At 44.7% G+C, this 26,871-nt stretch overlaps 1 protein-coding gene across 1 annotated transcript in view; it reads left to right on the plus strand.

Moving 5' to 3' along the window:
* The window catches only part of LOC144587169 (uncharacterized), a 68,831-nt gene that overhangs the window by 2,694 nt on the left and 39,266 nt on the right, over positions 1–26,871 (plus strand). Inside the window, 3 exon segments of the mRNA XM_078386786.1 lie at positions 963–1,150; positions 2,228–2,354; positions 10,064–11,099. Coding sequence (XP_078242912.1) covers positions 963–1,150; positions 2,228–2,354; positions 10,064–11,099 — 1,351 coding nt within the window.

The following is a 26,871-nucleotide window of genomic DNA, read 5'->3' on the forward strand; positions in this document are numbered from 1 at the left end:
ATTTTGGAGGGGAAAAATGGAGGGGTCAAGTTCTTTGGAATAGAAATTTGATTAACAGCATTAGCGGATTTGTCAGCAACAGCTTCTGCAGGGCCAACATAGCCAACGTCTATTGGTAACTCTGTCCATAAAAGGGGCAAACGGTCACAGGAATCTTCCTCCCTCAGCGGGGAGATGGTCCGAACCTCTCTTGATCGGGCGAGTATTTTAAAGATTCGAGGTTCTCCTTCCTCTTCCTTCTCTTCTTCCCGCAAAACTACCTTCCTTGTTTCCCTAGACTTCCCTCGCTCCTCCAATGTCCATGTTGGGAACACCTCCAGCCTTCTCTTCTCCTTCTTAGGATCCTCCCCTTTTCCTCTTATCTCTAGGCCTTCTCCTGTCATCTTTTCTGCACCACTGTTACTGTCCTCCTCGTTAGACGTGGGAGGGGACGGCTCACTCTCCCTTTTCCTCTGTCTTTTTTGTCCTCCTGCTCACAGCAGAATAGCGACAAGTTCTCCAAATTGTCCACCCCTTTCTCCTTCCCTGGCCCTGAAGATCTTAACAGCTCACTCTGAGACTTTTTTTTAGGAGAAAGAACAAAAACATTTCAGTACCGGCAGGCACAAACAGATTAACAGCAAGACAACATGCAACACAAAAGGCTTCCAACAGTCAAAAGAGAGGGAACTAGAATGCTCAGCAGAGAGGCGGGGCTGTCTTTGAATTTTGAGATGAGAAGGAATGATTGGTTGGTGCTGGATAAATTGAAGGGCACCCAAGTCCAGAAAAATCCCTCTCAGCCAAACAAGTGACAGGCATCATGCGAGGTTGCAAAAACTCCCAACAAAGCTCCAGTTTTAGGTGTCTGGAGGAGGCTGGGTTCAGAAATGTTCTTGGGGTGTCACATACAGGCTGTACTATGCATATACCTGATATAAAGAATAAAATATATTCTCCCACACACTTTTTCCCCCTTGCAGGTGGTGAAGCTGTGCCAGGAACGTGTACAACTAGATCATCTGCTGTGGAGAATGGAATCGGAGTGGCTTTTGAGGTCAGGAAAGATGAAGTCAAGGATGAAGTCGCTCATGGCTTGAAAGTGTCTGCCTCTTTCCCTTTGATTCTTTGCATCCGTAACCTGTGGGAAACCCACCTGCAAACCGGGAGGGCAAGCATGTCCTTCTGAGTCATAATGATAACCTTTGAGCTGCAGAGCTGGAAAGGGACCCTAGAGATCATCCAGTCCAGCCCCTGTCAAGCAGGCCCAGTGGGGGAATTGAACTCCCAACCTCTGGCTCCACAGGCAGGGATCTAAACCACAGAGCTATCCAGCAGTTCTTATTTTAGTTGTCAGGGATGAGCAGATGAAAGCAAGGTGGTTAGGATCCCAGAGCTAGCAGGAGAGTCATTGCGGTAAATAGGCTCTGTCAAAAGAGACCAGTGAATATTATTCATGATAAACATACAGCTACACATATTTAAATTTTTTAAAATATATTCTGTAGGCTTCCAAGAGGCATGGTATGGCATTATTAGTACTGTGTATTTTAGTTGTTGCGAGTCACCTTGGAACTCCTAAGGGGGGAGAAAGGTAGCATGTAAATAAATCAAACAAAAAACAAATATTATTTTTATTGATTAAAATTATTACCTTGCCCTTCTCCCAAAAAAGGACCCAGTATAATATTAAACATAATATTAAAAATCAGAAAACAGTAAATGAGAATAAAGAGGCCCCACCTTGCTCCTGGTCATGGTGTAGAGAATGAGGAATACATGTATTGTCTGACAGTTCCCGACCATTAGATCCAGGCAGTGGCCAGTAATTTTGGACCTGGGTAGCCTCCGTTATTGAACAAATAACTAATTAAACAGTTAGGCCCAGAAATAACGTTTGGCAAGTAGGTGGTCAAGGAGATAAAAATGAAAATCTGATTTATTTAATTTTTTTCCCCACCTGCTGCTTTTCTGTCCGAGAACACCCAGAATAAGGTTTTGGCCCTAAAGCGCTGACCCCTTCTGTTGGCTAACGTGATCTGCCTCTTACTTGCGCGGTTTGTGGTCTTCATAAGTAAAATATGTTCTTTTAAAAAAAAAAGAGGCACACACTGGAAAGGCCCTGGAAAAGCCTTTTATGGGATCCTGCAAGGCACAAGACCAGTCTCCATATATTAATGCTTTCCTACCATCCGTGGAAGAACCATTTTTCAATCGAAAGGGGAAAAAGTATTTTCTTCTCTTTTAGAATCCACTAATCTTGGAAGAGGTGACTGTGTGTTTTACCGAGGAGGAGTGGGCGTTGCTGAATCCGGACCAAAGAGCGTTGCATGAGGAAGTTATGGCGGAGATTAACGCAAATGTAGCCTCTTTAGGTAAAGATCCCATTTATCCTTTTGTCAAGAGAAAATATTTAAGTGAGAATGTTTATTATTTACGAGATGATTCTCCCAGAGTTTGAACAGCCAGCATTCTGTTTTTCTAATCTAGAAGAAGTTAGGGAACTTTTTAGAGGAAAGTAGTTACCCTTATTAGAAAAACATTTAATCATCATCTTAGAAGTCAAAAGCTGATACAGTGGTGCTCCGCATAGCTGCGTTAATCCGTTCCGGATTAATGGTCGCTATGCAAAAACATCGCTGAACAGATCGAAAAACCCCATAGGAACGCATTTAACTTAGTTTAATGCGTTCCTAAGGGGCCCAAACTCACCGTTCAGCGAAGTTCCTCCATAGCGCCGACATTTTCGCGCCCTCGGTAAGCAAAGGCAGGGCGTGAAAACACTAGCGGTGGCCATTTTGGGCACTCGCTGGCCATTTTGGAACCGCTGATCAGCTGTTGTAAAACATCACAATGCGAAGATCAGTAAGCGGAATGCTTACCGATCATCGTAATGCGAGTTTTTCCCTATCTAAACATCGCTTTTGCGATCGCAAAAGCGACATCGCTATGCAGATTCATCGTTAAACGGTGCGCTCGTTAAGCGAGGCACCACTGTACTGTCCTACTCTGGACACATCATGAGAAGGCAGGATTCTTTGGAAAATACTATAATGCTGAGAAAGGTGGAAAATATCAGGAAAACAGGAAATACATGATGGATTGACTCCCTAAAGGAAGCCACAGGCTTGAGTTTGCGGGACCTAAGCAAGACAAGTTGAGAACACGGCATTTTGGAGATCACATAAGCTAGAGATAACTTGATGAAATATAAGAACAGTCTCATTAAACATTAACTGTGATAAAGCAATGCATTAAAACGGCAATCTTGGCCAGAGATCCCAGGATAGGATAGGCTAAAATGAGGCCCTATGCCAAGAGTGGGAATTTAGGAGAAATATACCCTGACAGGATTTTCCTGCTAACTCCTGGTGGGGGTTAAGCTAAGAAATGAATTCAGCTCTGAAAGCTTTCAAGCTTTTAGAAAAGTCAGCTCAAAGAGAGCTGGTGATGCTAAAATAAAATCCACTAATAGTTATGGGATTTAGTTAACAGGATGGTGCAGAGTTACATCTCCTGTAACTTCCTAGGTCATCATGGGAGGGTGACTCTTTGTGACCCCATGGACCAGAGAACGCCCAGCCCTCCTGTCTTCCACTGCCTCCTGGAGTTGGGTCAAATTCATGTTGGTGGCTTCGATGACACTGTCCAACCATCTCATCCTCTGTCGTCCCCTTCTCCTCTTGCCTTCACACTTTCCCAACATCAAGGTCTTTTCCAGGGAGTCTTTTCTTCTCATGAGATGGCCAAAGTATTGGAGCCTCAGCTTTAGGATCTGTCCTTCCAGTCAGCACTCAGGATTGATTTCACCAATATCTCTGTGCAATCATATGCACACAGACGTTGGCAGGGATAGGGTTGCTCAGATGTTATTTAATAACACCTCCCATACTCCATGTGTGTCACGAATGTCAAAATCAGACAGAAGTGTGAAATCCCTGACCTTTTGTGTCACGTTTTGTCGCGACTGCCACCTCCTCCTACGTCACCACAAGAGATGACAGGCCACGATCCTTCTCACACACACACAGTACTTCGCTGCCACCAACCACACATATACCTGACACTTCAGACTTATTGTGGATTTCAAAATAAAATGAAGATTTATTGTATACAGAAATAAAATTGTAAATCACTCAGTAAAAGAATCACTTGTCATACTATATTTCTCAGACCTTCACCCTGCACAGTTCTTTATTACTAGACACTCAGTTACCTAACCTATACCTAACCCTGTCACTCTCCAACTCTCTAATTCCCCAACAACAACCTCTTCCCTCTTTGCACACCCCCCTTATATACACAAACTCCACCCCTTTAAGACCCACCTCCTGCCCTGCCATAGGCCAGGAAACTCCAGCCTTAGCCAAGACAGGCAGGTGACGTCATGGCACACGTCACATATACCTTCCCCCTTTAATAAGTTGTTTTGTGGGGGAAAGCTAAGGTGCTTTTTCCCCAAAACAACTGCAACAACCATCAATCATTACATTTATCAACACAGTTTAACACATCTACAAATATACTTACACTTCCTCCATACAGGTAAATAAAAACATGCAATGCAAAACATTTATCATAACACAATACATAACTTTCCAAACACTTTACATTGCCATATACCATACACAGAGTCCATAAGTCCTTTAGATGTCGTCTTCTGGTCTTCTGGATAAGGCGTCAGCCACACAGTTTATAGTCCCTCTGACCACCTTAACCTCGAAATCATAGTCCTGCAAAAGAAGCGCCCACCTCATCAGTTTACTGTTCTGTGATTTCATAGTCCGCAACCACGATAGAGGTGAGTGATCAGTGCACAAGGTAAAATGTCGACCCCAGACGTAAGCCTTCAGCTTCCGGATCGCAAAGATGATCGCCAAACACTCTTTCTCGATGGTAGAAAGATTCTTCTCCCTGGGAAGCAACTTCTTGCTCAGGTACGCCACTGGATGTTGGTCTCCGCTGTCATCCTGTTGGCACAGTACCGCTCCCACACCGGCATTAGACGCATCTGTGTAGATGATGAACTCTCTGTTGAAGTCAGGAGCATGCAGCACTGGATGGTTGGTTAGACCATCTTTCAGCCGTCCAAACGCCATCTCGCACTCTTCCGACCAGGAAACGCTGTTGCTGCTCTGCTTCTTTGTCAGGTCTGATAAAGGTGCAGCAATCTCACTGAAACCGGGTATAAACTTTCTGTAATACCCTGCCAGACCTAAAAAGGACCTCACTTTCTTTTTAGTGGTAGGTCTGGGCCACTTCAGGATTGCTTCTACCTTGGCCTCTAAAGGTTTGATTAGGCCTCCTCCCACTATGTGACCTAGGTACTTCATCTCTGAGTTACCTAGCTGACACTTACTAGCTTTAACAGTTAAGCCAGCATCTTTCAATCTTTGTAGCACTAATTCTAGATGATGTAGGTGATCTTGCCAGGTGTTGCTAAAGACCCCTATGTCATCGATATAAGCTACTCTGAAGTCACTAAGCCCTTTCAGAGTATGGTCCATGAGCCTTTGAAACGTTGCTGGTGAGTTTCTCAGGCCAAAACTGAGGACTCGCAATTCAAACAGGCCAAATGGACTACCAAATGCGCTTTTCTCTTGGGCCTTAGGATCACTTCTTCCTTGCAAACACTCTTTGGTTAGACCTAAAAAGGATACGACTCTGCAACCTCCAATCATCTTACTTAGGTCATCAAGCCTAGGCCTAGGATAAGCATCAGGTTTAGCCACTGAATATAACTTGCTGTAGTACACACTGAACCTGACACTGCCATCCGGCTTGTCTATTAAAACTACAGGGGCTAACCAAGCGTTAGATGAGTGTGCAATAATTTGATCGTTCATCAGCATTTCGTCTAGCGTTCTGCGAATATTGTCAAAGTAATAACCTCTTACTCTATATGGTGTTACAGGCTGAGAAGCATTCCCTGTGTCAGTGCTGGGTAGCACTCCCTTGTCAACACCAGGTTTGTTTGAGAACACTTCTTGAGGTTTTGTAACCAGCGCTCTACAACTATTCTGCTGTTCTCTGGATAGAGCAGGGCTGATCTGCACCTCTTGTGGATTGAACTTTTGTGGGCCCCTCCCTTCCCCGAAGGGCAACCCTTGTTCCTCCTTATCAGCCTCTTTTATTGCAAACTGCACATGGATGGTCTCTCTGTAATAAGGCTTCAGGGCATTTATGTGAATGACCCCCCCTGCCTAACCTTTTCATAAGTTTGGATGTATGAGAGGTTCCTAAGTCTGTGATTATCTCAGAAGGAAAACCCATCCTACTCATGTAATTCACTAAGGCTTCTGCTACAGTCTGGGTCTCTATATTACGTAATGGGATCGCTTCTGGATATCTCGTGGCATGGTCTACTATAGTTAAAATAAATCTGTTCCCCCGCTTAGTGGCGTTGGGCAATGGACCTATGATATCCACCCCTAGACGTGTAAAAGGAATTGAAATCACTGGTAATGGGCATAGCTTTGCTCTAGTTTTATCACAGTTAGAGCCCTGTCTCTGACAAATATGGCATCTTTGACAGAAACTCTTAATCTGTTTATCCATATCAGGCCAGTAAAAGTTTTGGGCTATTCTTTGTTTGGTCTTGTTGATCCCCATATGAGCTGAGAAAATGTCTGCATGTCCCTTTTCCAGAATCATAGGGCGATATTTCTCAGGCACCACCAACTGTCTCTTAACTTCAGGCCCCCCTTTTGAAATATTATTCAGTTTTTCCCTATAAAGTAAACCACCCTTAATAATAAAACGTTCAGGGCACTCAGGTGATAAATCTTTATCAGTCACCTTTGCAAAACAGTTTTTTAAGGTGGGGTCTGCTGTTTGTTCCTTGACAAAGAGGCTTTTCTGAGGTATTTCAACTGAGAATGCCTCAGGTTGTGGTACAAATTTCTCTGGCTCTTGAGAGTCAGTCTCATTACTGGCTTCACTTTGTACTGATTGTGCACGTGTTACCACCAGGGCACTCTTGACATGCTTTGTTAAGTCATTACCAATAAGAAAAGGGGTAGGAATCTCAGAAGACACCCCCACTCTCTACAATCCCTTCCAACCTTGATATTCAATTTTCAAGTCAGCTACAGGTAGTGAAACTAGTTCTGACCCAATCCCTTTCACAGATAGAGTCTGGTCAGCAATCATACAACTTTGTGGTACTATGTCTGAGTGGCAAATAGAAATTTGAGAACAGGTGTCTCTCAAAGCTGAATAGTCATTTTCAAAATTTTTTATTCTGTCCCCAGCAGATTCCAATAAAGCACAATTGGTCTGTATGTAATAACAGTGGACAACTTCAGCGAGAGGTAGCTCCTTCAATGTATCCAATTCAGAGCTCCTAACTGCCTCTGCCTGGGTTTCCATGACAACAGAGCTATCACTAGAAGAAGCTTGAGGTTTACTCTGAACACAAAATACAGCCTTTGCTTCTTTTACATTAACTTTCTGAGGTGGAATTTCTTTATTCTGCCTTGTATTAAAACATTGTGCAGCAATGTGGCCTTTCTTTTTGCAAATGAAGCAGATTCTCTCCCCCCATGAGCTTTTCCCATCAAATCTTTCAAGTTTCTCTTTTCCCTCCAAAACTTGTTTACTGTGCTGGCCCTGTTCTGAGGGCTTTTCACTAAAATGGCCGCCTACTTTAGTCTGTCTCTGTGCTTGTTCCTTAGAGAACTTTGGGTCCCATGTTTTCCTCACACCTCTCCCCTCATAACAACTAGGACCCCTTATTTGAGAAATAAAATCAGCTATTTGAGCAGCGTTTCTAACATCAGTTGGTTTCCGTTCTTGAACTAAATATTTAAGTTCCCCATGGAGTAAGGAATAAAACTGCTCCAGGCCCACAACATTTTTCAATTCCTGAAAGGTTTTTACATTCTCCTGTTCAAGCCACCGATCTAAACACTTTTCTAAGTTAAAACCAAGTTGGGTATAAGATTCATCTGATCTTTTAGTAAGTTTTCTGAACTTCAGCCTAAGATGTTCTGAATTAATGCCAAACCGATTGTAAACCATTTTTTTGAACTCTGAATAATCTTTACTGAGCTCAACTGGCATATCAGCATACACATCAGCCATTTTTCCACTCAGGAGAGACCTCAAAATTATCATTTTCTCTGTTTCCCTCACAGAAAAATCAGCACAATTTCGTTCAAAGATTTTAAGGAAGTTTTCAGGACAATCCCCCTGTTTATATGTAGGAAATTTCTTCAAATCTGATTTTGATAACTGGCTTGGTTCAGTACCAGAATCTCTGTTGTTGTTGTTGTTTTGGTTCAGTATTTCCAATTTCCTAAGTTCAAAAGCCATCCTCTCTCTCTCCAATCTTTCTTCTCTTTCCATCTCCATTTGCCTCATTCTTTCCTCCTTTTCTAATTGTCTCATCCTATATTCATGTTCCTGAGCTAATTGAATTTTCCTCAGTTCTGATAACTGTTCACCATTAGCTTCTTCGTGCACTGAGGCAACTCTTCCCTCACCATTTGACTCATCCCCAGACCAGTCTGACATTGCTTGGTCTCTTTGTTCACTCACTTCTGCCATTTGACTGCGCGTGAGAGGCATTTTAATCACACAGAAGGCTCTTTTCTATTTTCAAGCCTCTGTTTAAAATACTTTTCTTCTTGCTGTGCTTTAGGTCTGACACTCTTTAACAGGGTATACCAACAGATATGGCTAGGCTTGTTACTGTAGTCTCTAATGGCTTCTGCCCCTTCCCTGGGCCTCTTGCCAGATTTAGAGCTACTTTAATTTTCTGCCCTTGGCTCTACTTGAAATCCACCACAGCTTCACCTTCTCTCAGGTTCTGTAGTTCACCAGAGAGATCCCAAATCTTTGCTGCCCTTGGTCTGTCTGTCCCTTCCGAGTTCTCCCAACTCTGGACTCTCAGACGAAGTCACAACAGCCTCCTACTTTGGGCCAATCTCCCTCACAAAATGGACCTTCTAGAGCTCATAAGTCAGTTCCCTCACTCTGAAGTTTAGGTGCCTCTCTACTAGATCTGCTCCCCCCTGGAGACAAATCCTAGAGAGTTACCCACACCCCACTTCAGGTGCACCTAACTGAAATCCTTTTGCTCTGGTCACACTAGCCAAGGCTTTTCTGGGCAACTGGGCAACTGGACAACTCGTATCCCACACGCTGGCACTAGTTTTGTCGCGACTGCCACCTCCTCCTACGTCACCACAAGAGATGACAGGCCACGATCCTTCTCTCTCACACACAGTACTTCGCTGCCACCAACCACACATAAACCTGACACTTCAGACTTATTGTGGATTTCAAAATAAAATGAAGATTTATTGTATACAGAAATAAAATTGTAAATCACTCAGTAAAAGAATCACTTGTCATACTATATTTCTCAGACCTTCACCCTGCACAGTTCTTTATTACTAGACACTCAGTTACCTAACCTATACCTAACCCTGTCACTCTCCAACTCTCTAATTCCCCAACAACAACCTCTTCCCTCTTTGCACACCCCCCTTATATACACAAACTCCGACCCTTTAAGACCCACCTCCTGCCCTGCCATAGGCCAGGAAACTTCAGCCTTAGCCAAGACAGGCAGGTGACGTCATGGCACATGTCACACGGGCCAATTTGGGTTCTGTTCTTTGCTTGGTGTAGCCTCGTTGTGTCCATGGTTTCTCTTCTGAAAGGAAACTGACCCAGCACTAGGTGAGAACTTCCTTTCTGAACAGGAAGCTAGGCAGAGCTTGGTCTATGCTGAGCCATGAAGCCTTCTAGCTTAGCCTTTTCTCCCAGGCGAGCCAAAATTACAGTGTCTGTAATGAGGGAATTCCCGCGGTGGAGAATGATGGGATTTGTAGTCCACAAAATCCAAACGGCTCATCCCTAATTGCAATCAGGTCTTTGTGATCCCAGTCTCATATGCTATGTCACACCAACTGGTGGTTAATGCCGTTCAGAATTTGTTCCAGATGTGCACCATGCTGTATTTGTTTTCACCTGCCCCTTTAGTTGTCTGTGTGTCAGCAGTTCAAATCAGTACATTTTGTCTGCTGATTAGAGCTTCCCTCTCTGACTCACCTCATTGCCGTGACTTCAACAGGAGATGAGAGAAGACAGGAGTATGAGGAGGAACCCTGTAGAGGGCCAGTGAAAGAACTTCACTCTCGAAGCAGAAAACAACAACAAAGCGAAACAAGAGAGGGGCAAAAGAGGAGGGAAGAGTCCTCTGATCCGGAGGCTGGGGATGTGCCCACTGTCCCAGTCCAAGCAGAAAGAAACCAAGCAAAGGAAAATATTAAATGCCTAGAGTGTGGGAAGACCTACAGCCACAAATCTTACTTGAAGCGTCATCTGAGGGTCCACACAGGGGAGAAGCCCTTCAAGTGTTCGTACTGCTCCAAGGGCTTTCTTGATAAAGCCCGTCTTAAGGAGCACATGACCATTCACACAGGGGAGAAACCCTACGAATGTTTGGAGTGCGGGAAGAGATTCAGACTGAAGGGAAACCTTGCTTCTCATCAGCGGACCCACACGGGAGAGAAACCGTATAAATGTAATGTGTGTGGGAAGTGTTTCACTCACAGTTATAGCCTCGTTTATCATAAAAGGTTCCACAATGGAGAGAAGCCGTATGAATGTCCACAGTGTAGCAAGTGTTTCTCCGGGAACGGGAACCTGAAAAGGCATTTGATGTTGCACGCTGAAGAGAAACCCTATAAATGCCTGGAGTGTGGAAAGAGCTTCAGACGGAGGACACACCTCAGTTCCCACCAACGAATCCACACTGGGGAGAAGCCATTTAAATGCCTGGAGTGTGAAAAGAGCTTCAGACAGAGGATAGACCTCACTTCCCACCAACGAATCCACACTGGGGAGAAGCCGTATGAATGCCTGGAGTGTGGAAAGAGCTTCAGACAGAGGGCACACCTCACTTCCCACCAACGAATCCACACTGGGGAGAAGCCATTTAAATGCCTGGAGTGTGAAAAGAGCTTCAGACGGAGGATACACCTTACTTCCCACCAACAAATCCACACGGGAGACAAACTGTATAAATGTTTTCAGTGTGAAAAAAGTTTCTCTCGGAGCTCCCACCTGTCTTCACATCAGAAAACTCACACAGGTGACAAGCCGTATAAATGCTTTTAGTGCAGATTCAGCTGCATCCAGAGTAAGGGCCAAAGTAATAAAGCCATTCCTCATAGTCTGGATCTTGGTGAGGACAATTCAGAAAGAACCACGATGTGAAGTTGGTGTGTTTGTCAATTAATAAATCTTTTAAATTCATTTTATTAATTTGTTGTGACTTTGTCTTTTTGAGTTGCCATCGTTAACTCACTGTGACAAGCTCAAGGAAATTAAAATAGAATATAGAACTCTACAGTTCTGAGATAATGGTGATTACAGTGGGGTCTTGACTTGAGAACTTAATCTGTATTGGAAGGCGGTTCTCAAGTCAAAAAGTTCTCAGGTCAAATCTGCATTTCCCATAGGAATGCATTGAAAACCATTTGATCCGTATCTGCTCTTTTCCGTCCATAGAATCTAATAGGAAGTTGCTATTCTGCCTTCCACCACTAGAAGGGGATATTTTGTTTCTTTTTTTCTTAGGTCAAGAAAGGTTCAGGGAAGGCAGGGAAAATACAGTCCAGGCAGTACAGTACCAGGCAGTCTGAAGACTGTCTCCTAATCCGCTCTCTAAACGCTGGGAGGAGTGAGGAAGCAGACAGGCACCCTTTTCACTGGCCAACTGAAAGTTCACATTTTGCACTTTCCCTGCCTCCCACGTGGATTTTTTTCAGTTCTTAACTCAAATCTAAGTATGTAAGTCAAGTCAATATTTTCCTTTGAGAGTGGTTCTTTAGTCAAAATGTTCTTAACTCGAGCCGTTCTTAAGTCAAGACCCCACTGTATATGTGACGTGATTTTTCTAGACCATTTTGAACCGCTATAGAGTCCTGCCCCTTTGACAGGGGAATTATTATCTAGTCATCATACCTCATAGCTGGAATTGATCTAATTTTATTTATTTATTTAAAATATTTTTACCTCACCTTCTCCTTAAAAAGGACCCAAGGTACCTTGTATTATTAAAAATACAACATTTGAAGCTTAAAAAAGTATACAAAGAATAAAAAGGATCGAAGAAATGGTAAAAGCAATATTAAAAACACGTTCAAAAGCAGAAAGGCATACCCATCCATTAAAAAACCCCACTCAGGCAACCAATCACCAAGGGAAAGCCTGCCTGAAGAGAAAGATCTTCACCTGCTCGTGAAAGGGCAGCAAAGATGGGGCCAGCCTGGCCCCCAGTGGCAGGGAGTTCCAAATTCTGGGAGCAACAGAAGAAGACCTCCTGTGTCCCCATCAGATGTACCTGTGGAGGTAATGGGGGGTCTTGTCTGATTATCTTAACACTCAAGCAGGCTCATAAAGGGAGATGCAATCCCTGAGATACTTGAGTCCAGGACATTCGGGCTTTATAGGTTAGAACCAGCTCTGTGAGTTTTGCCCAGAAACAAATTGGGAGAGCCAGTGGAGCTGTCACAATAGGGGGCATTATGTGATTCCTGTGGCCAGCCCCAGTCAGCAATCTGGCTGGCACGATTTGGATCCGCTGACATTTCCTGACACTTTCCATAGGCAGCCCCATGTACAGTGGGTAGCAGAGGTCCCCAACCTCTTTTTGGGCCACTTGGGGAAGGAGGGGCACCCTCGTGCGCATGCACAACGGAGCAGGAGGGTGCTTGTGCGGGTGCGTGCATGCTCGTGCGCATGCACGAAGGGAGGCGCGGTGCTCATGCGGGCGGGTGTGCACTCATCCACTAGGGCAAAGGGCGGTGTGCTCAGGGGCACACATGCACAAAGGGGTGGGGGAGCACAGGCGTGCATGCGCAAAGGGGTTGTGTAGGGGGGAGTGCTGGGGTGAGATATGGCACCGCGCCCTAGTCTGCCTCAAGCCATGGACTGGCACCGGGCCGCAGTCCAGGAGTTGGGGACCTTTGTGTTACAGTAATCCAGCCGGGAAGTAACTATTGCATGGGTCACCAATGGCCAGATTAGACCTCTCAAGAAACGGGCACAGCTGGCACAGTTAAGTGAAACCACGCCCTCCACCATGGTGCAGCAACCAGGAGATGACATGACTGTAAAATAAAGCATCCCCTGAAAATAAGCCCTAATGTGTTTTTTGGAGAAAAAAATTTATATAACACCCTGTCTTATTTTTGGGTAAACAAGGTAGTTCCTCTGCCCTTTCGAAATCCAGCTTGTACTTCTGGGAGTTCTCGGTGCACATACTGCTGAAGCCTACCTTGTAGGATATTAAGCATAACCTTGCTAGTGTGGGAAATAAGTGCAATTGTACGGTAGTTGGAGCATTCTTTGGCACTGCCCTTCTTTGGGACTGGGATGTAGACTGATCTTTTCCAATCCTCTGGCCACTGCTGAGTTTTGCCAAACTTGCTGGCATACTAGGTGTAGCACCTTAACAGCGTCATCTTTTAAGAGTTTAAATAGTTCCACTAGGCCACCATCAGCTCCACTGGCCTGGTTGTTAGCCATGCTTTCTAAGGCCCACTTGACTTCACTCTCCAGGATGTCTGGCTCAAGGTCAGCAACCACACTATCTGGGTTGTCCAGGGCATCCAGATCTTTCTTGTATAATTTTTCTGTGTATTATTGTGACCTCTTCCTGATGTCTTCTGCTTCTGTGAGGTCCCTGACATTTTTATCCTTTATCATGTCCATCTTTGCACAAAATGTTCCTTTAATATCTCCAGTTTTTTTTTTAACAGATCTCTGGTTATTCCTTTTCTATTATTTTCCTCTATATCTTTGCATTGTTCATTTAAGAAGGCCCTCTTGTCTCTCCTTGCTGTTCTTTGGAAGTGTGCATTCAATTTTCTGTAACTTTCCCTATCTCCCTTGCATTTTCATTCCCTTCTCTTCTCTGCTATTTGCAGGCACTTTGCTTTCTTGCATTTCCTCTTCTTTGGGATGGTTTTTGTTGCTGCCTCCTGTACAATGTTACGAGCCTCCATCCGAAATTCTTCAGGCACTCAATCCAACACATGGAGTTCCTTTAATCTGTTCTTCACTTCCACTGTGTATTCATAAGGCATTTGGTTTTGATTATACCTGACTAGCCCAGTGGTTTTTCCTACTCTCTTCAGTTTAAGCTTGAGTTTTGCTATAAGAAGTTGATGATCAGAGTGAGACAGGAGGCGAGAAGAGTATCACCAGTGAGCCATCCCTCCTCCATACAGAAGGGAAGGAAGTACAGACCCAGCCTGTCTCAACACTCAAAAAGACAGAGCAGCGAGGGACAGAGACAGAGGAAATAGGAAGGAGAAATGCAAAAAAATGACTGTTGAAAAGGCTCAGGGGAAAATGGCGGGATTGGAGCGGAAGAAGAGGGTGGAGATAGAGGCGGGGACGGTGGATATAAAAAGAAGGGAAGAACAGCTGCCGCCAGGTTGGGAGTGGTTTGGATGGAGCCCCCATGGACGGGCGCGTGGGAGAGACTGAGAGTGCCCAAGGAGGAGGCAGATTATAGGAGGAGAAGGGGGATTCCACCCAGACAGTCTTATTGGGGAGAGTCAGAGGCCAAAGGGTGGAAGGGGAAGCTGAGAGAAGAGAAGGAAAGAGTAGAAAGAGAAAGGAGAGAGTGAGAGGCTGGAATGGAGAGTGAACGAGATGAGAAGGAAGGGGTTCAGGGAGGACCCTGGAAGGCTCCCACATCAGAAGGATGTCTCGTGTGGGGTGACGGCCGGGATGATGAGACCGTGCCCTTGTTGGAAGGTGAAGCGGGAGAGATTATATATAACCCCCAACGTCATTATGGATTGGCCGGGTCCCTGGAACTCTAGTGAGAGAAACCCATTCCTGGACCCGCTGTCGGAAGGAGAAAGATGATGGAATCAAGTTCTGGACACTGGTAATTTGTTAAACACACGAATAAATATCTCACCTGTTTCTAAACATTAAAAATCTCCTGATTTCTTCTGAGATGCGAAAGGAGCCTAGAGCCGAACCCTCACCATCAGAGCCACAATCAGCTCCAGGTCTCGTTTTTGCTGACTGTATAGAGCTTCTCCATCTTTGGCTGCAGAGAATATAATCAATCTGAATTCGGTATTGCCCATCTGGTGATGTCCAGGTGTGGAGTGGTCTCTTGTGTTCTTGGAAAAGAGTGTTTATGATGACCAGCTTGTCCTCTTGACAAAACTCTTATTAGCCTTTGCCCTGCTTCGTTTTCAACTCCAAGGCCAAACTTACCTGTTGTTCCTTTTACTTCTTGACTCCCTACTTTAGCATTCCAGTCCCCTATAATGAGAAGAACGTATTTCTTTGGTGTCAGTTCTAGAAGGCGTTGTAAGTCTCTATAGAATTGGTCAATTTCAGCCTCTTCAGCATCCGTGGTTGGTGCATAAACATGGATTTCTGTGATGTTGAAAGGTCTGCCTTGGATTCCTCTTGAAATCATTCTATCATTTCTGAGATTGTATCCTAGTACAGCTTTTCCCACTCTTTCGTTGACTATGAGGGCTACTCCATTTCTTCTACGGGACTCTTGTCCACAATAGTAGACATGATAATCATCTGAATTAAATTTGCCCATTTTTAAATGGTTTAAACCTGTATCAATTACAGATGTGCTTTAGCCTGAAGAATTATTTTATAGTGTTCAGGTATTGTAATTCATTGCCCTTTATTGTTGCACCCTCCTTTTTAAAACGTATTTGTAAGCTGCTCTTGGTCTTTCCAAGGAAGAAGGCAGGTGATAAATGAAATAAACACATGAGTAAATAAATAAATGCCTAACCATTTTATTGCAACCATTATTATATGTTACACTTATAACCCTCACTTATAGTACACGTAGTGTTCAAGGTGGCTTACAAATATCAGTAATACAGAATAAAGGCAGTCAAAGGGGAGGACCATTTCAAGTGTAAGGTATTAAAAGTCAGCTAAGTCTATAAACTTAGTCATCACCTCCTGGCAAATAGAAGGGGGTGGGTTATGGAGGCAGTGACAGATTTTACTTTCTTGGGCTCCATGATCACTGCAGATGGTGACAGCAGCCACGAAATTAAAAGACGCCTGCTTCTTGGGAGGAAAGTGATGACAAACCTAGACAGCATCTTAAAAAGCAGAGACATCTCCTTGCCGACAAAGGTCCGATTAGTCAAAGCTATGAGTTTTTCCCGTAGCGATGTATGGAAGTGAGAGCTGGACCATAAAGAAAGCTGACCACCGAAGAATTGATGCTTTTGAATTGTGGTGCTGGAGGAGGCTCTTGAGAGTCCCCTGGACTGCAAGGAGATCAAACGTATTCATTCTGAAGGAAATCATCCCTGAGTGCTCACTGGAAGGACCAAGCGAGGCACCACTGTACTTGCTAACTTCCTTTGAAATATTTCTCCCCTTCCTGGTTTTTAGCTTTTAAAGATTGTCTTTTTCTTGTTGCACATCAGTGCCTTGGGTGCCTCTAAGGAGAAAGGCAGGGTGTAAATAAATAAATAAATAAATAGCTTCCCCACTGACCCCCCCTCCCCACGACCCTTGGAGAGTCCACCAACTCTTCTCAACTCCAGGGACATGCTTGCAACGCACAAGGCGGCACCTTTCGACTTGCAGGCGAGCCTTGCCAACTCGCCGGGTCGGAGGGCTCAGAGTCCCCGCCACCTGCACACACCACGAAGTTGGAGGGCAAAGTCGGGAGTTCCTGACCAGCAAAGCCCCTCTTTTCCTAGTGATCAAACCACTGGGAAAATATTTTTCCTTTAAAATGCAGGTAAGGAGGTGGGGGAGTGAAAAAGCAAAACCTGAAAAATGAGAGAAACAGAGTTAAACCGCTTGCAAGCCATTCAAGGGCTCAGTAAGAATGGATCTCACTAACACAATTGCCTCAAGTTACCGGAAGCCAGATTTTGGTGGACGATCAGGAAAAACTTCTTCATTGTTAGAGCAGTACGAAGTAGGACCATGGACCCAGTGACCTCGGGAGTTGGTGAGGGCTCCAAAACTGGAGCCATTCAAGAAAAACCTGGATCGTCCCCTGGCAGATATACCTTGATCTGCATTCCTGCACTGAGCAGAGGGTTGGATTCAGTGGCCTTTGAACTCCATTATTCTAGTCTTTTCTTATTACTGGCACCATAATGGCTTGAATTCAAATGTACAGCGGGCCATCATTACCCTGGATTTGGCCAGAAATGGATATTAAAAAAACAAACAGGAAGTTCCCAGATAGCAAGGCCCAGATTTTTGGGGGGAGTTTGTGTGGCATTTTGAAGAAAGATCTTGGAAGAGGATGCCAGGGCTTAGTGAAGGAGAGAGATTCCTGTGGAAGGCTGTGGAGCTTGGATTCCTCATGGTGCCCAGAGAGGAGCCAAACTGGGTAGCAGCACAACTCCGAAAGAGGAATAAGCCACGTCTGAGCATTCTGCACCTAGAAAAGATTTGTCCAAAGTCAGAATCGATGGCATGCAATTATTATTAAAGGTCTTTGGGCAACCCATCCTCCCCAGGTGCACTCCCTGAAGGTAAAGACTACACAGTGGGGGAAGCTTCCTTTGCGGGCTCAGCTGTGAAGGCATCCGCCTTAGTTTTACAGTTTTCTGGATTTGTGATACCCGAACCAATAAAAGATAACCTTCGCTCAGGTATCAAACCCATGCTTAGTTGGTTTTTTATTGTTGAATTTACATGAGTGTAAATGCAAAGATCCATGCACACCCAGAACTCAGTGGCTTAAGTATCTGGCTGCAAAACCAGAAGTTGAGAGTTCAAATACCCTCTGCGCCTCCTTGATAGAGGCTGGGCTCCACCTTTGCCATTCTAAAATGATGATGACAAGCCCAAATCGGGGGTATGATATTCTTGAATTAAATAATACAAAAAGAATCAAAATAGTTCTAATTTCTTAAAAGATCCTGCATTTCCAAGATTGTTGTCTCTTGTTTTTCCTCTAATCTCAATTTTAACTTTCCACTTTCTGCCCCCAATAAATCACACCATTACTCGAGAAGCCGGGCCTCCGTTGTGTCCAGCTTTCCTGATTAACTCTCCCTGAAACGTGTGTGATCATGGTAACTGACACAGGCGACCAGGATCCTTAGAAGATCAGGAAAGCCCCCTTTCTTGACATAAGGAATAGAAAAAAGTGCAACTAGATGCTATGGGACTACAGTTCCTATCAGCCACCACATCCAATGTGGAGGGATGATGGGATCTGTAGTCCCCACAACACCTGGAGGGTTACACATTGACCATCTTTGTTTTTAGTGCCATGAAAATAAATAAAGAAATAAAGCCGTTGCATAGAAGCCCCTCCAGATCACTCCCTGGGCCTTTGCGACTTTTCAGCAGGTCGTCCCCAGGCCCAAACAAAGGGGGCAAGGCCAGGTTGGCAAGGGACCCTTAACTGTTACTTATGGGGCTGCAGAAGCAGAGCAGAGGTGAGTCCTCTTGAGATATTTCGACCCTTGGGGATTTTATACTACATCAGCTTGTGGAGAGAAGACCTTGATGGGCAAAATGGCTGCCCAGATAATAATGAGATACAGTGGTGCCTCAATTAGCGAGCGCTTCGATTAGCGATGAAATCGATTAGCGATGACTTTTTCGGGGCATTTTGGTGCTCTGATTAGCGATGGTCCCTATGGGCAATTTTCGACTAGCGATGGTTTGGGACCATGCTTCGAATAGCGATTAAATTTTGGGTCCCCTGTTTCGATTAACGATGGTTTAAACAGCTGAGATGCATTGAATAGGTTTCAATGCATTTCAATTGAGGAACCGCGTTTTGATTAGCGATGTTTCCTATGGAGATTTTCGCTTACAGACCGCAATCCGTTCCCATTGGAACGGATTATCCAGTTTTCAATGCATTTCAATGGGAAACTGTGTTTCGATTAGCGATCAAATCAATTAGCGATGTTTTTTGCGGAATGCATTAACATCGCTAATCGAGGCACGACTGTATATGATAAGGTCCACCTTTAGGACATACTGCCCATGTCAGCTCCTGCATCATAAGGGCCACAGGATAGACAAATATTATATATATTAGACAAATATTTTATATAATGGTGGCCCTTATGATGCAGGAGTTGACATGGGCAGTCTGTTCTAAAGGTGGCCCTTATGATGCAGGAGATGACATGGGCAGTCTGTTCTAAAGGTGGCCCTTATGATGCAGGAGTTGACATGGGCAGTCTGTCCTAAACGTGGCCATTATGATGCAGGAGATGACACGGGCAGTCTGTTCTAAAGGTGGCCCTTATGATGCAGGAGTTGACATGGGCAGTCTGTCCTAAACGTGGCCATTATGATGCAGGAAATGACATGGGCAGTCTGTTCTAAAGGTGGCCCTTATGATGCAGGAGATGACATGGGCAGTCTGTTCTAAAGGTGGCCGTTACCATGTGGAGCTGACATGGGAAGTCTGTGCAAAAGGTTGTTCTCTAAATACCTAGCACTTTGCGAGAAATTATAGTTTAGGCCAGGGTGCAAGATGGAGCATATTTTACGAGCCATTTTCTAAGGTAGAGTTGGCTGCCTTGGGTTCCTGGACATAAAGAAAGTCCAAAGAGAGCCCTAATAGATGCACTTTGGCTGGAAAAGCTTTAGGCCATGAGTTGTTATGGACCTCTTTCTGTAGAAGGTTAAGATATCCCAGGGAGGGATCAGCATGTATTTTACCTTGTTCCAATGTCTAAAAGCAAAGAGCCAAGGACTGCATTCTAGTGATGTTAGACCCGTCTCTAATCGTAAGGCAGCTGCAGGGACGCATCTTGGCATTCCAAAAATGGATCTTAGAAAAATTGAAAGAACACTGTTGTTGTTGTTGTCTAGTCGTTTAGTCGTGTCTGACTCTTCGTGACTCCATGGACCAGAGCAGGCCAGGCCCTCCTGTCTTCCACTGCCGCCCAGAGTTTGGTCAAATTCATGTTGGTAGCTTGGATGACACTGTCCAACCATCTCATCCTCTGTCATCCCCTTCTCCTCTTCCCTTCACACTTTCCCAACATCAGGGTCTTTTCCAGGGAATCTTCTCTTCTCATGAGATGGCCAAAGTATTAGAACCTCAGCTTTAGGATCTGTCCTTCCAGTGAGCACTCTGGGTTGATTTCCTTTAGAATGGATAGGTTTGTTCTCCTTGCAGTCCAGGGGACTCTCAAGAGCCTCCTCCAGCACCACAATTCAAAAGCATCAATTCTTCGGCGGTCAGCTTTCTTTATCGTCCAGCTCTCACTTCCATACTGGCAAGGTGATGTCTCTGCTTTTTAAGATGCTGTCAAGGTTTGTCATTGCTTTCCTCCCCTCTTAGTTTTTTTGATGTTGAGTTTCAGACTGTTTTTTGCACTCTCCTCTTTCACCCTCATTAAGAGGTTCTTTAATTCCTCCTCACTTTCTGCCATCAGAGTGGTACCATCTGCATATTGGAGGTTGTTGATATTTCTTCCGGCAATCTTAATTCCAGCTTGGTATTCTTCCAGTACGACCTTTCGCATGATGTATTCTGCATATAAGTTAAATAAGCAGGGGGACAATATACAGTCTTGTCGTATTCCTTTCCCAATTTTGAACCAATCAGTTGTTCCATATCCTGCCCTAATTGTTGCTTCCTGTCCCACGTATAGGTTTCTCAGGAGGTAGATAAGGTGGTCAGGAACTCCCATTTCTTTAAGCACTTCCCATAGTTTGGTGTGGTCCACACAGTCAAAAGCTTTTGCATAGTCAATGAAGCAGAAGTAGATGTTTTTCTGGAACTCTCTGGCTTTCTCCTTAATCCAGCGCATGTTAGCAATTTGGTCTCTAGTTCCTCCGCCCCTACGATATCCAGCTTCTACTTCTGGGAGTTCTCGGTTCACATACTGCTGAAGCCTACCTTGTAGGATTTTGAGCATATCCTTGCTAGCGTGTGAAATGAGTGCAATTGTACGGTAGTTGGAGCATTCTTTGGCACTTCCCTTCTTTGGGATTGGGTTGTAGACTGATCTTTTCCAGTCCTCCGGCCACTGTTGAGTTTTCCAAACTTGCTGGCATATTGAATATAGCTCCTTTACAGTGTCATCTTTTAACATTTTAAATAGTTCAACTGGAATGCCATCACCTCCACTGGCCTTGTTGTTAGGCAAGCTTTTTAAGGCCCACTTGACTTCACTCTCCAGAATGTCTGGCTCAAGGTCAACAACCGCACTATCTGGGTTATCCGGGATATCCAAATCTTTCTCGTATAATTCCTTTGTGTATTATTGCCACCTCTTCTTGATGTCTTCTGCTTCTGTTAGGTCCCTACTATTTTCATCCTTTATCATGTTCATCTTTGCACAAAATGTTCCTTTAATATCTCCGATTTTCCTGAACAGATCTCTAGTTTTTCCTTTTCTATTATTTTCTTCTATTTCTTTGCATTGTTCATTTAAGAAGGCCCTCTTGTCTCTCCTTGCTATCCTTTGGAAGTCTGCATTCCATTTTCTGTAACTTTATCTCCCTTGCATTATGTTTCCCTTCTCTTCTCTGCTATTTGTAAGGCCTCGTTGGACAGCCACTTTGCTTTCTTGCAGTTCCTTTTCTTTGGGATGGCGTTTGTTGCTGCCTCCTGTACAGTGTTACGAGCCTCTATCCAAAGTTCTTCAGGCACTCTGTCCACCAAATCTACTTCCTTAAATCTGTTCTTCTCTTCCACTGTGTATTCATAAGGGATTTCGTTTAGATTATACCTGACTAGCCCAGTGGTTTTTCCTACTCTCTTCAGTTTAAGCTTGAAATTTGCTATAAGCTGATGATCAGAGCCACAATCAGCTCCAGGTCTTGTTTTTGCTGACTGTATAGAGCTTCTCCATCTTTGGCTGCGGAGAATATACAGTAATAAATCTGATTTCTGTCAGCAATCCATGAAGGGAAACATTCTCTGTACTTGTGTGAAATCCTAGAATCCACATTGGTATACAATATAACAGGTGGAGCAAAATCTTGAGCTTAAAAAGTTGAATAACAGCTGGTATAAATTGTCTGCATTCAATGCAGTAAAGAAAAAATTCAAGATAGCTTTCTGTGTGTTCTGGGCTACTTGGATTATGGACCCACTTGACTCAACATTTTTGGCAGTCCAGGGTATCTGCAATATGATCCGATCAGGCCGAGGGTGTCTGCAAAGATGACCATAATTTTGTTTTGTTAATATTTAAGGAGTGGTTTCACCAGTTCCTACCCCCCCATGAATCTCCATGCCTGAGTGTGGATTCGAACCCTGGTCTCGCCCATCTGCTACTCCCTCCTGGGTTGTTTTAGCTTTGCATAGCCTTGCTATAATCTTTGCTTTGAGAAAGATTTTGATTCCTTCCTGCAGGCTGATTTATTGTACCAACTGGAGGTGGGAAAGTCAGAATCAGCTGCTTGTGGAGCGAGAAAAGGGATTTGTATGGAAAAGCCGACTACATTAAGGAATTCCAGGAAAGGATGATGCCGAAGACCCTGAACAGAGAAGCCTTGAGCTCTGGCATAGGGTACCAGCGCTTCAGAGAAATCGATCGCCAGGAGGATGCGGGGCCCCGAGAAGTCTCCAGTCGCCTCCATCATCTTTGCCGTGAATGGCTGAAGCCGGAGCAACACACAAAGGCTCAGATCCTGGACCTGGTGGTCCTGGAGCAGTTCCTGGCCATCCTTCCCCCAGAGATGTCCAGCTGGGTGAGGGAATGTGAAGCGGAGACCAGTTCCCAGGCGGTGGCCCTGGCCGAAGGCTTCCTCCTGAGCCAGGCGGAGGAGAAAAAGCAGGTGAGATCAACGATTAGTCCTGGGAATGCCATGCCCGGTTGAGAAAAACAATTTCCCTGTGGCCACAAATCCCATCAGCCCCTGGCCGGTGACCCTGGTTGGTGGTTGGTGGATTCTGGGGCTTTGTTTATCTGTTCCAAGGGCTGTGAAGGCCCAACATCTCCTATAAATCGGCCCCTGGCCGTGCTTACAAGGGCATATTGGGATTTGTCGTCCTCCTCCTTTTTTTTTAAAGCTCTCATTCCAAGGGGCTTAGAATGGTCAGCTTTTCTGCTAAATCAGCCTGGAGGACATTATCCTAAAGATCTGATTTCCCAGGGACTTGAATTTGCACTAGCCACTTTTTCTTCTAAGTTTTCACGAAGGAAGGCATAACCCCAAAACTTTGCCTTGTCTTGTTCCGTTTCTTCTCCAATCCTCTGTCTACCTGCCGGAGCAGTCGGAAGTGGCTAAGAATACCTCCGGGACAGAAGGAGACCTGTCAGATGCTAAACAGAAGCTGCTCTTTCAAAATGACCACCTGGAGGAGAATGAAGGTGATACTTCACTGGGTAAGGATTGCTGAAGGATTGCTTCTGTTTCGTTGGTGTTCTGTGCCTTCAAGTCAGAAACCGCGTATAAGGACGCAAATAGGGCTTTCCAGGTAAGTGAGGTATCCGAAGAGTGGTTTTACCGGTTCCACACCCTCACTGAGTTTCCACGCCTGAGTGGGAATTCGAACACAGGACTCTGGAGTCCCAGTCTGTCCCTCTCTTAATCACACTACACTGGGTATCACTGAATATCTAAAACCTATAGGTTTTAGAGAAAGGGGCAAAAGCGTATAGGTGGAAAAGGTGCAGAAGAGAGCGACTCAGATGATGACTGAGCTGGGGCACCTCCCTGAGGAGGAAAGGCTACAGCGTGTGGGGCTCTTGAGTCTAGAGGAAAGGCGTCTGAGGGGGGAACGTGATGGAGAGTTATCAAATTCTGCAGAGGGCAGATAAAGTGGATAGAAGGAAGCTCTTTTCCCTCTCAGGCAATACCAGAACCAAGGGACCTCCACTCCAGTGAAGTGTTGAAAGAGTGAGGACAGACAAAAGAAGATATTTATTGACCCAGAGGGTGGTTAGTCTGTGGAACTCCTTGCCACCAGATGGGGTGATGGCATCTGGCCTAGATGCCTTGAAAAGGGGGTTGGACAGTTTCCTGGAGGAAAACTCCATTGCAGGTGACAAGCCATGATGATGGGGATGTACAATCTCCAGGCTTAAAAGGAAGGTCCCTCCAAATTCCAGATGCAGGGCAGTGGGATCAGGAGATAGGTATCCCGTTGTCCCATGGGCTCCCAGAGGCATCTGGTGTGGGCCACTGAGATCCTGTATCCAGAAAGCTGGACCGAGATGGGCTCTTGGCCTAATCCAGCAGGGCTCCTCTTAGGTTCTTATACGGTTTCACTATTTCATTGTGTGTGCAGAGATGGGGAAGAAAAATGTGTCTAATGTTCTATATTTTAGACACACACTGGGTTTTAGCAAATTAAAGTTTCGTGTAGCGCAACAGCAGTTTAAGGAAAGTATTGTGAGGGGCATAATTCGCTTGAATAATTCAAACATAACATCTGTGTACAGCAGGGGTGAGCAACGTCTGTTGTCCCCGGGCTCAATTTTTGCTGCACGGGGCTATCCATGAGTTTCAAAGTCCACTTCCTTCTTCCCAAAGTGGCTAGAATTCTAATTCTGGCTTTCAAAAGGAGTTATTTTGTGTGTGTACGCCCGTATGTAATACCCTGTCGATGTTTTGTAAAGCGAATCCCTACACCTGGAGGCTTTGAATAGCAGTTGTTCACATTCTTTTACTTTACAGTGGACCCTTGACTTACAGATGGCTTGACTTACAGACTTTTTGAGTTACAGACTTCTCTGGTCACAAAATTTATGTTTGACTTGCAGACTAAGATTTGACTTACAGACCAGAAAAAGAACAAAATGGAACAAAAACGGCCTGTTACGGGATTAATCGGTTTTCAATGAGAGACTTGACTTACAGACTTTTTGACTTGAGAACCGCCTTCCAATATGGATTAAGTTCTCAAGTCAAGACCCCACTGTATTTAGATTTATACCCCGCTCCACTTCTAGACGTCTACTCAGGGGGCTTACAAAAAATGATAAAATACAATAAAAATATAATTACTAAAAGCTTACTGATACAAGGAACTAACTAGTGGGTATATACATTATCAAGATGGGAAGTTAAAGAAAGAAAACAGTTAATTGACTGGATGGAAGGCCATTCTTTCCACCAGCAATCTTGTAAAGTTTTGAATTTCTGGTCAAATTCCTCTGTGTGAGGCAGTTGAAGTACAGAGATCCACAGAGCGGATGTGACAGTGTTCGTCACTAGGGTATGACAGTTCATTGATTTAGGACGGGGAAAAATGGAGGGGTCAAGTTCTTTGGAATAGAAATTTGATTAACAGCATTAGCGGATTTGTCAGCAACAGCTTCTGCAGGGCCAACATAGCCAATGTCTATTGGTAACTCTGTCCATAAAAGGGGCAAACTGTCACAGGAATCTTCCTCCCTCAGCGGGGAGATGGTCCGAACCTCTCTTGATCGGGCGAGTATTTTAAAGATTCGAGGTTCTCCTTCCTCTTCCTTCTCTTCTTCCCGCAAAACTACCTTCCTTGTTTCCCTAGACTTCCCTCTCTCCTCTGATGTCCATGTTGGGAACACCTCCACCTTTCTCTTCTCCGTCTTAGGATCCTCCCCTTTTCCTCTTATCTCTAGGCCTTCTCCTGTCATCTTTTCTACACCACTTGTTACATACAGCACTGATGGTACCTGTCTGTCATGGGTTTGGAGGGAAAGTTCCATCCTATGGGGAGTGGAAGGCGGGACATCAGGGGGGAGGAGCTGTAGTGTATATATATTTGGAGCTTGTGTGGAGAAGCAGGAGTTGGAGTCTGTGTGTCAGACTGGGTACAACTGTGTGTCAGTCAGTACCTACCTGATAGGTTCAGGTTTCTATATGGGTAGCCAGAACTGATAGGTTCAGGGTCTGTGCTTTACTTTAAAGTGTTCTGTGTGAACCAAACTGTTGTATGTATGATTGAGGCTAAGCCACGTTACAGTATCTTATTTACTTGATCTTTTTATTTACCTTGTTTGTTATTTAAATAAACCTTGTTCTTTTGTTTGTAAAAAATCCATTCCTGGTCTGTGTGACTCCTTATAGGGAATGGTTGGTGGCAGCTTAATTATAGTGTGGCACACTCCAGTAGGTCTGGGGTTGTCACATTGATTGGTGTCCAGCGTGTGGGATACGACTGGTCCAGTTGTCCAGTGGTCCAGCAAAGCCTTGGCAAGTGTGCCCAGAGCAAGGGGGGTCTAGTCAGGGACAATCTGAGAGCGCGTAGGTAATCTTCTAGGCTTACCTCACGGGGAGGTACGCTAGTGGAAGAACGTGCCACCTCAGATTGGGGACTAGATTAGGGAGCTCTGAGGCAACCCGTTTTGGCGGGAAAGAGCTGAGGCAAAGCTGTGTGAAGTAACAGTGATCTAGCCTGTCTGCTGAGAGGCCTAGCAGAGGGGGTGGATTCTGCCTGGCAACAGTTGCAAGTTAGTGCTGAAGGAACAGCAGCAATCTATAGGAGGCTGTTCCTGAGGCAAAAGAAAAAAGTCGTCATTTTATTTTGAGGCTTGACTTTTGAAGGCAGCCTGTTCTGGGGGGGGGATTATGCCCTTGACTCGAAGCCAAATGGCAGAAATGGGGGAAGTAAGAGACCCACAGGTAGACCAAGGTTCTGAGGAGGAATTTGGCTCAGTGCAGGATGAGAGCACGGGAGAACAGAACCCAGAACTCAGAAAATTGCTCCTAGCCCAACAGCATGAACTGAGGGTGAAGGAAATGGAGGAAAGATTAGAGAGAGAAAGAAGGGAGGAAAGGGAGAAACAAAGACAATTTGAATTAGAGAGAGAGAAAGTTGCTCTGGAAAAAGAAAGAATGGCGTTTGAAAGGGAGGAGAAACAGAGACAGTTGGAGGTAGAAAAAATGGTGTTTGAGTTAAGAAAATTGGAAATGATGAACCAGAACAATAATAACAATAGAGATTCTGAGGTGGGCCAATTGTCT

Source organism: Pogona vitticeps, chromosome 2 (genome assembly GCF_051106095.1).
Source record: "Pogona vitticeps strain Pit_001003342236 chromosome 2, PviZW2.1, whole genome shotgun sequence".
Lineage (NCBI taxonomy): Eukaryota > Metazoa > Chordata > Lepidosauria > Squamata > Agamidae > Pogona > Pogona vitticeps.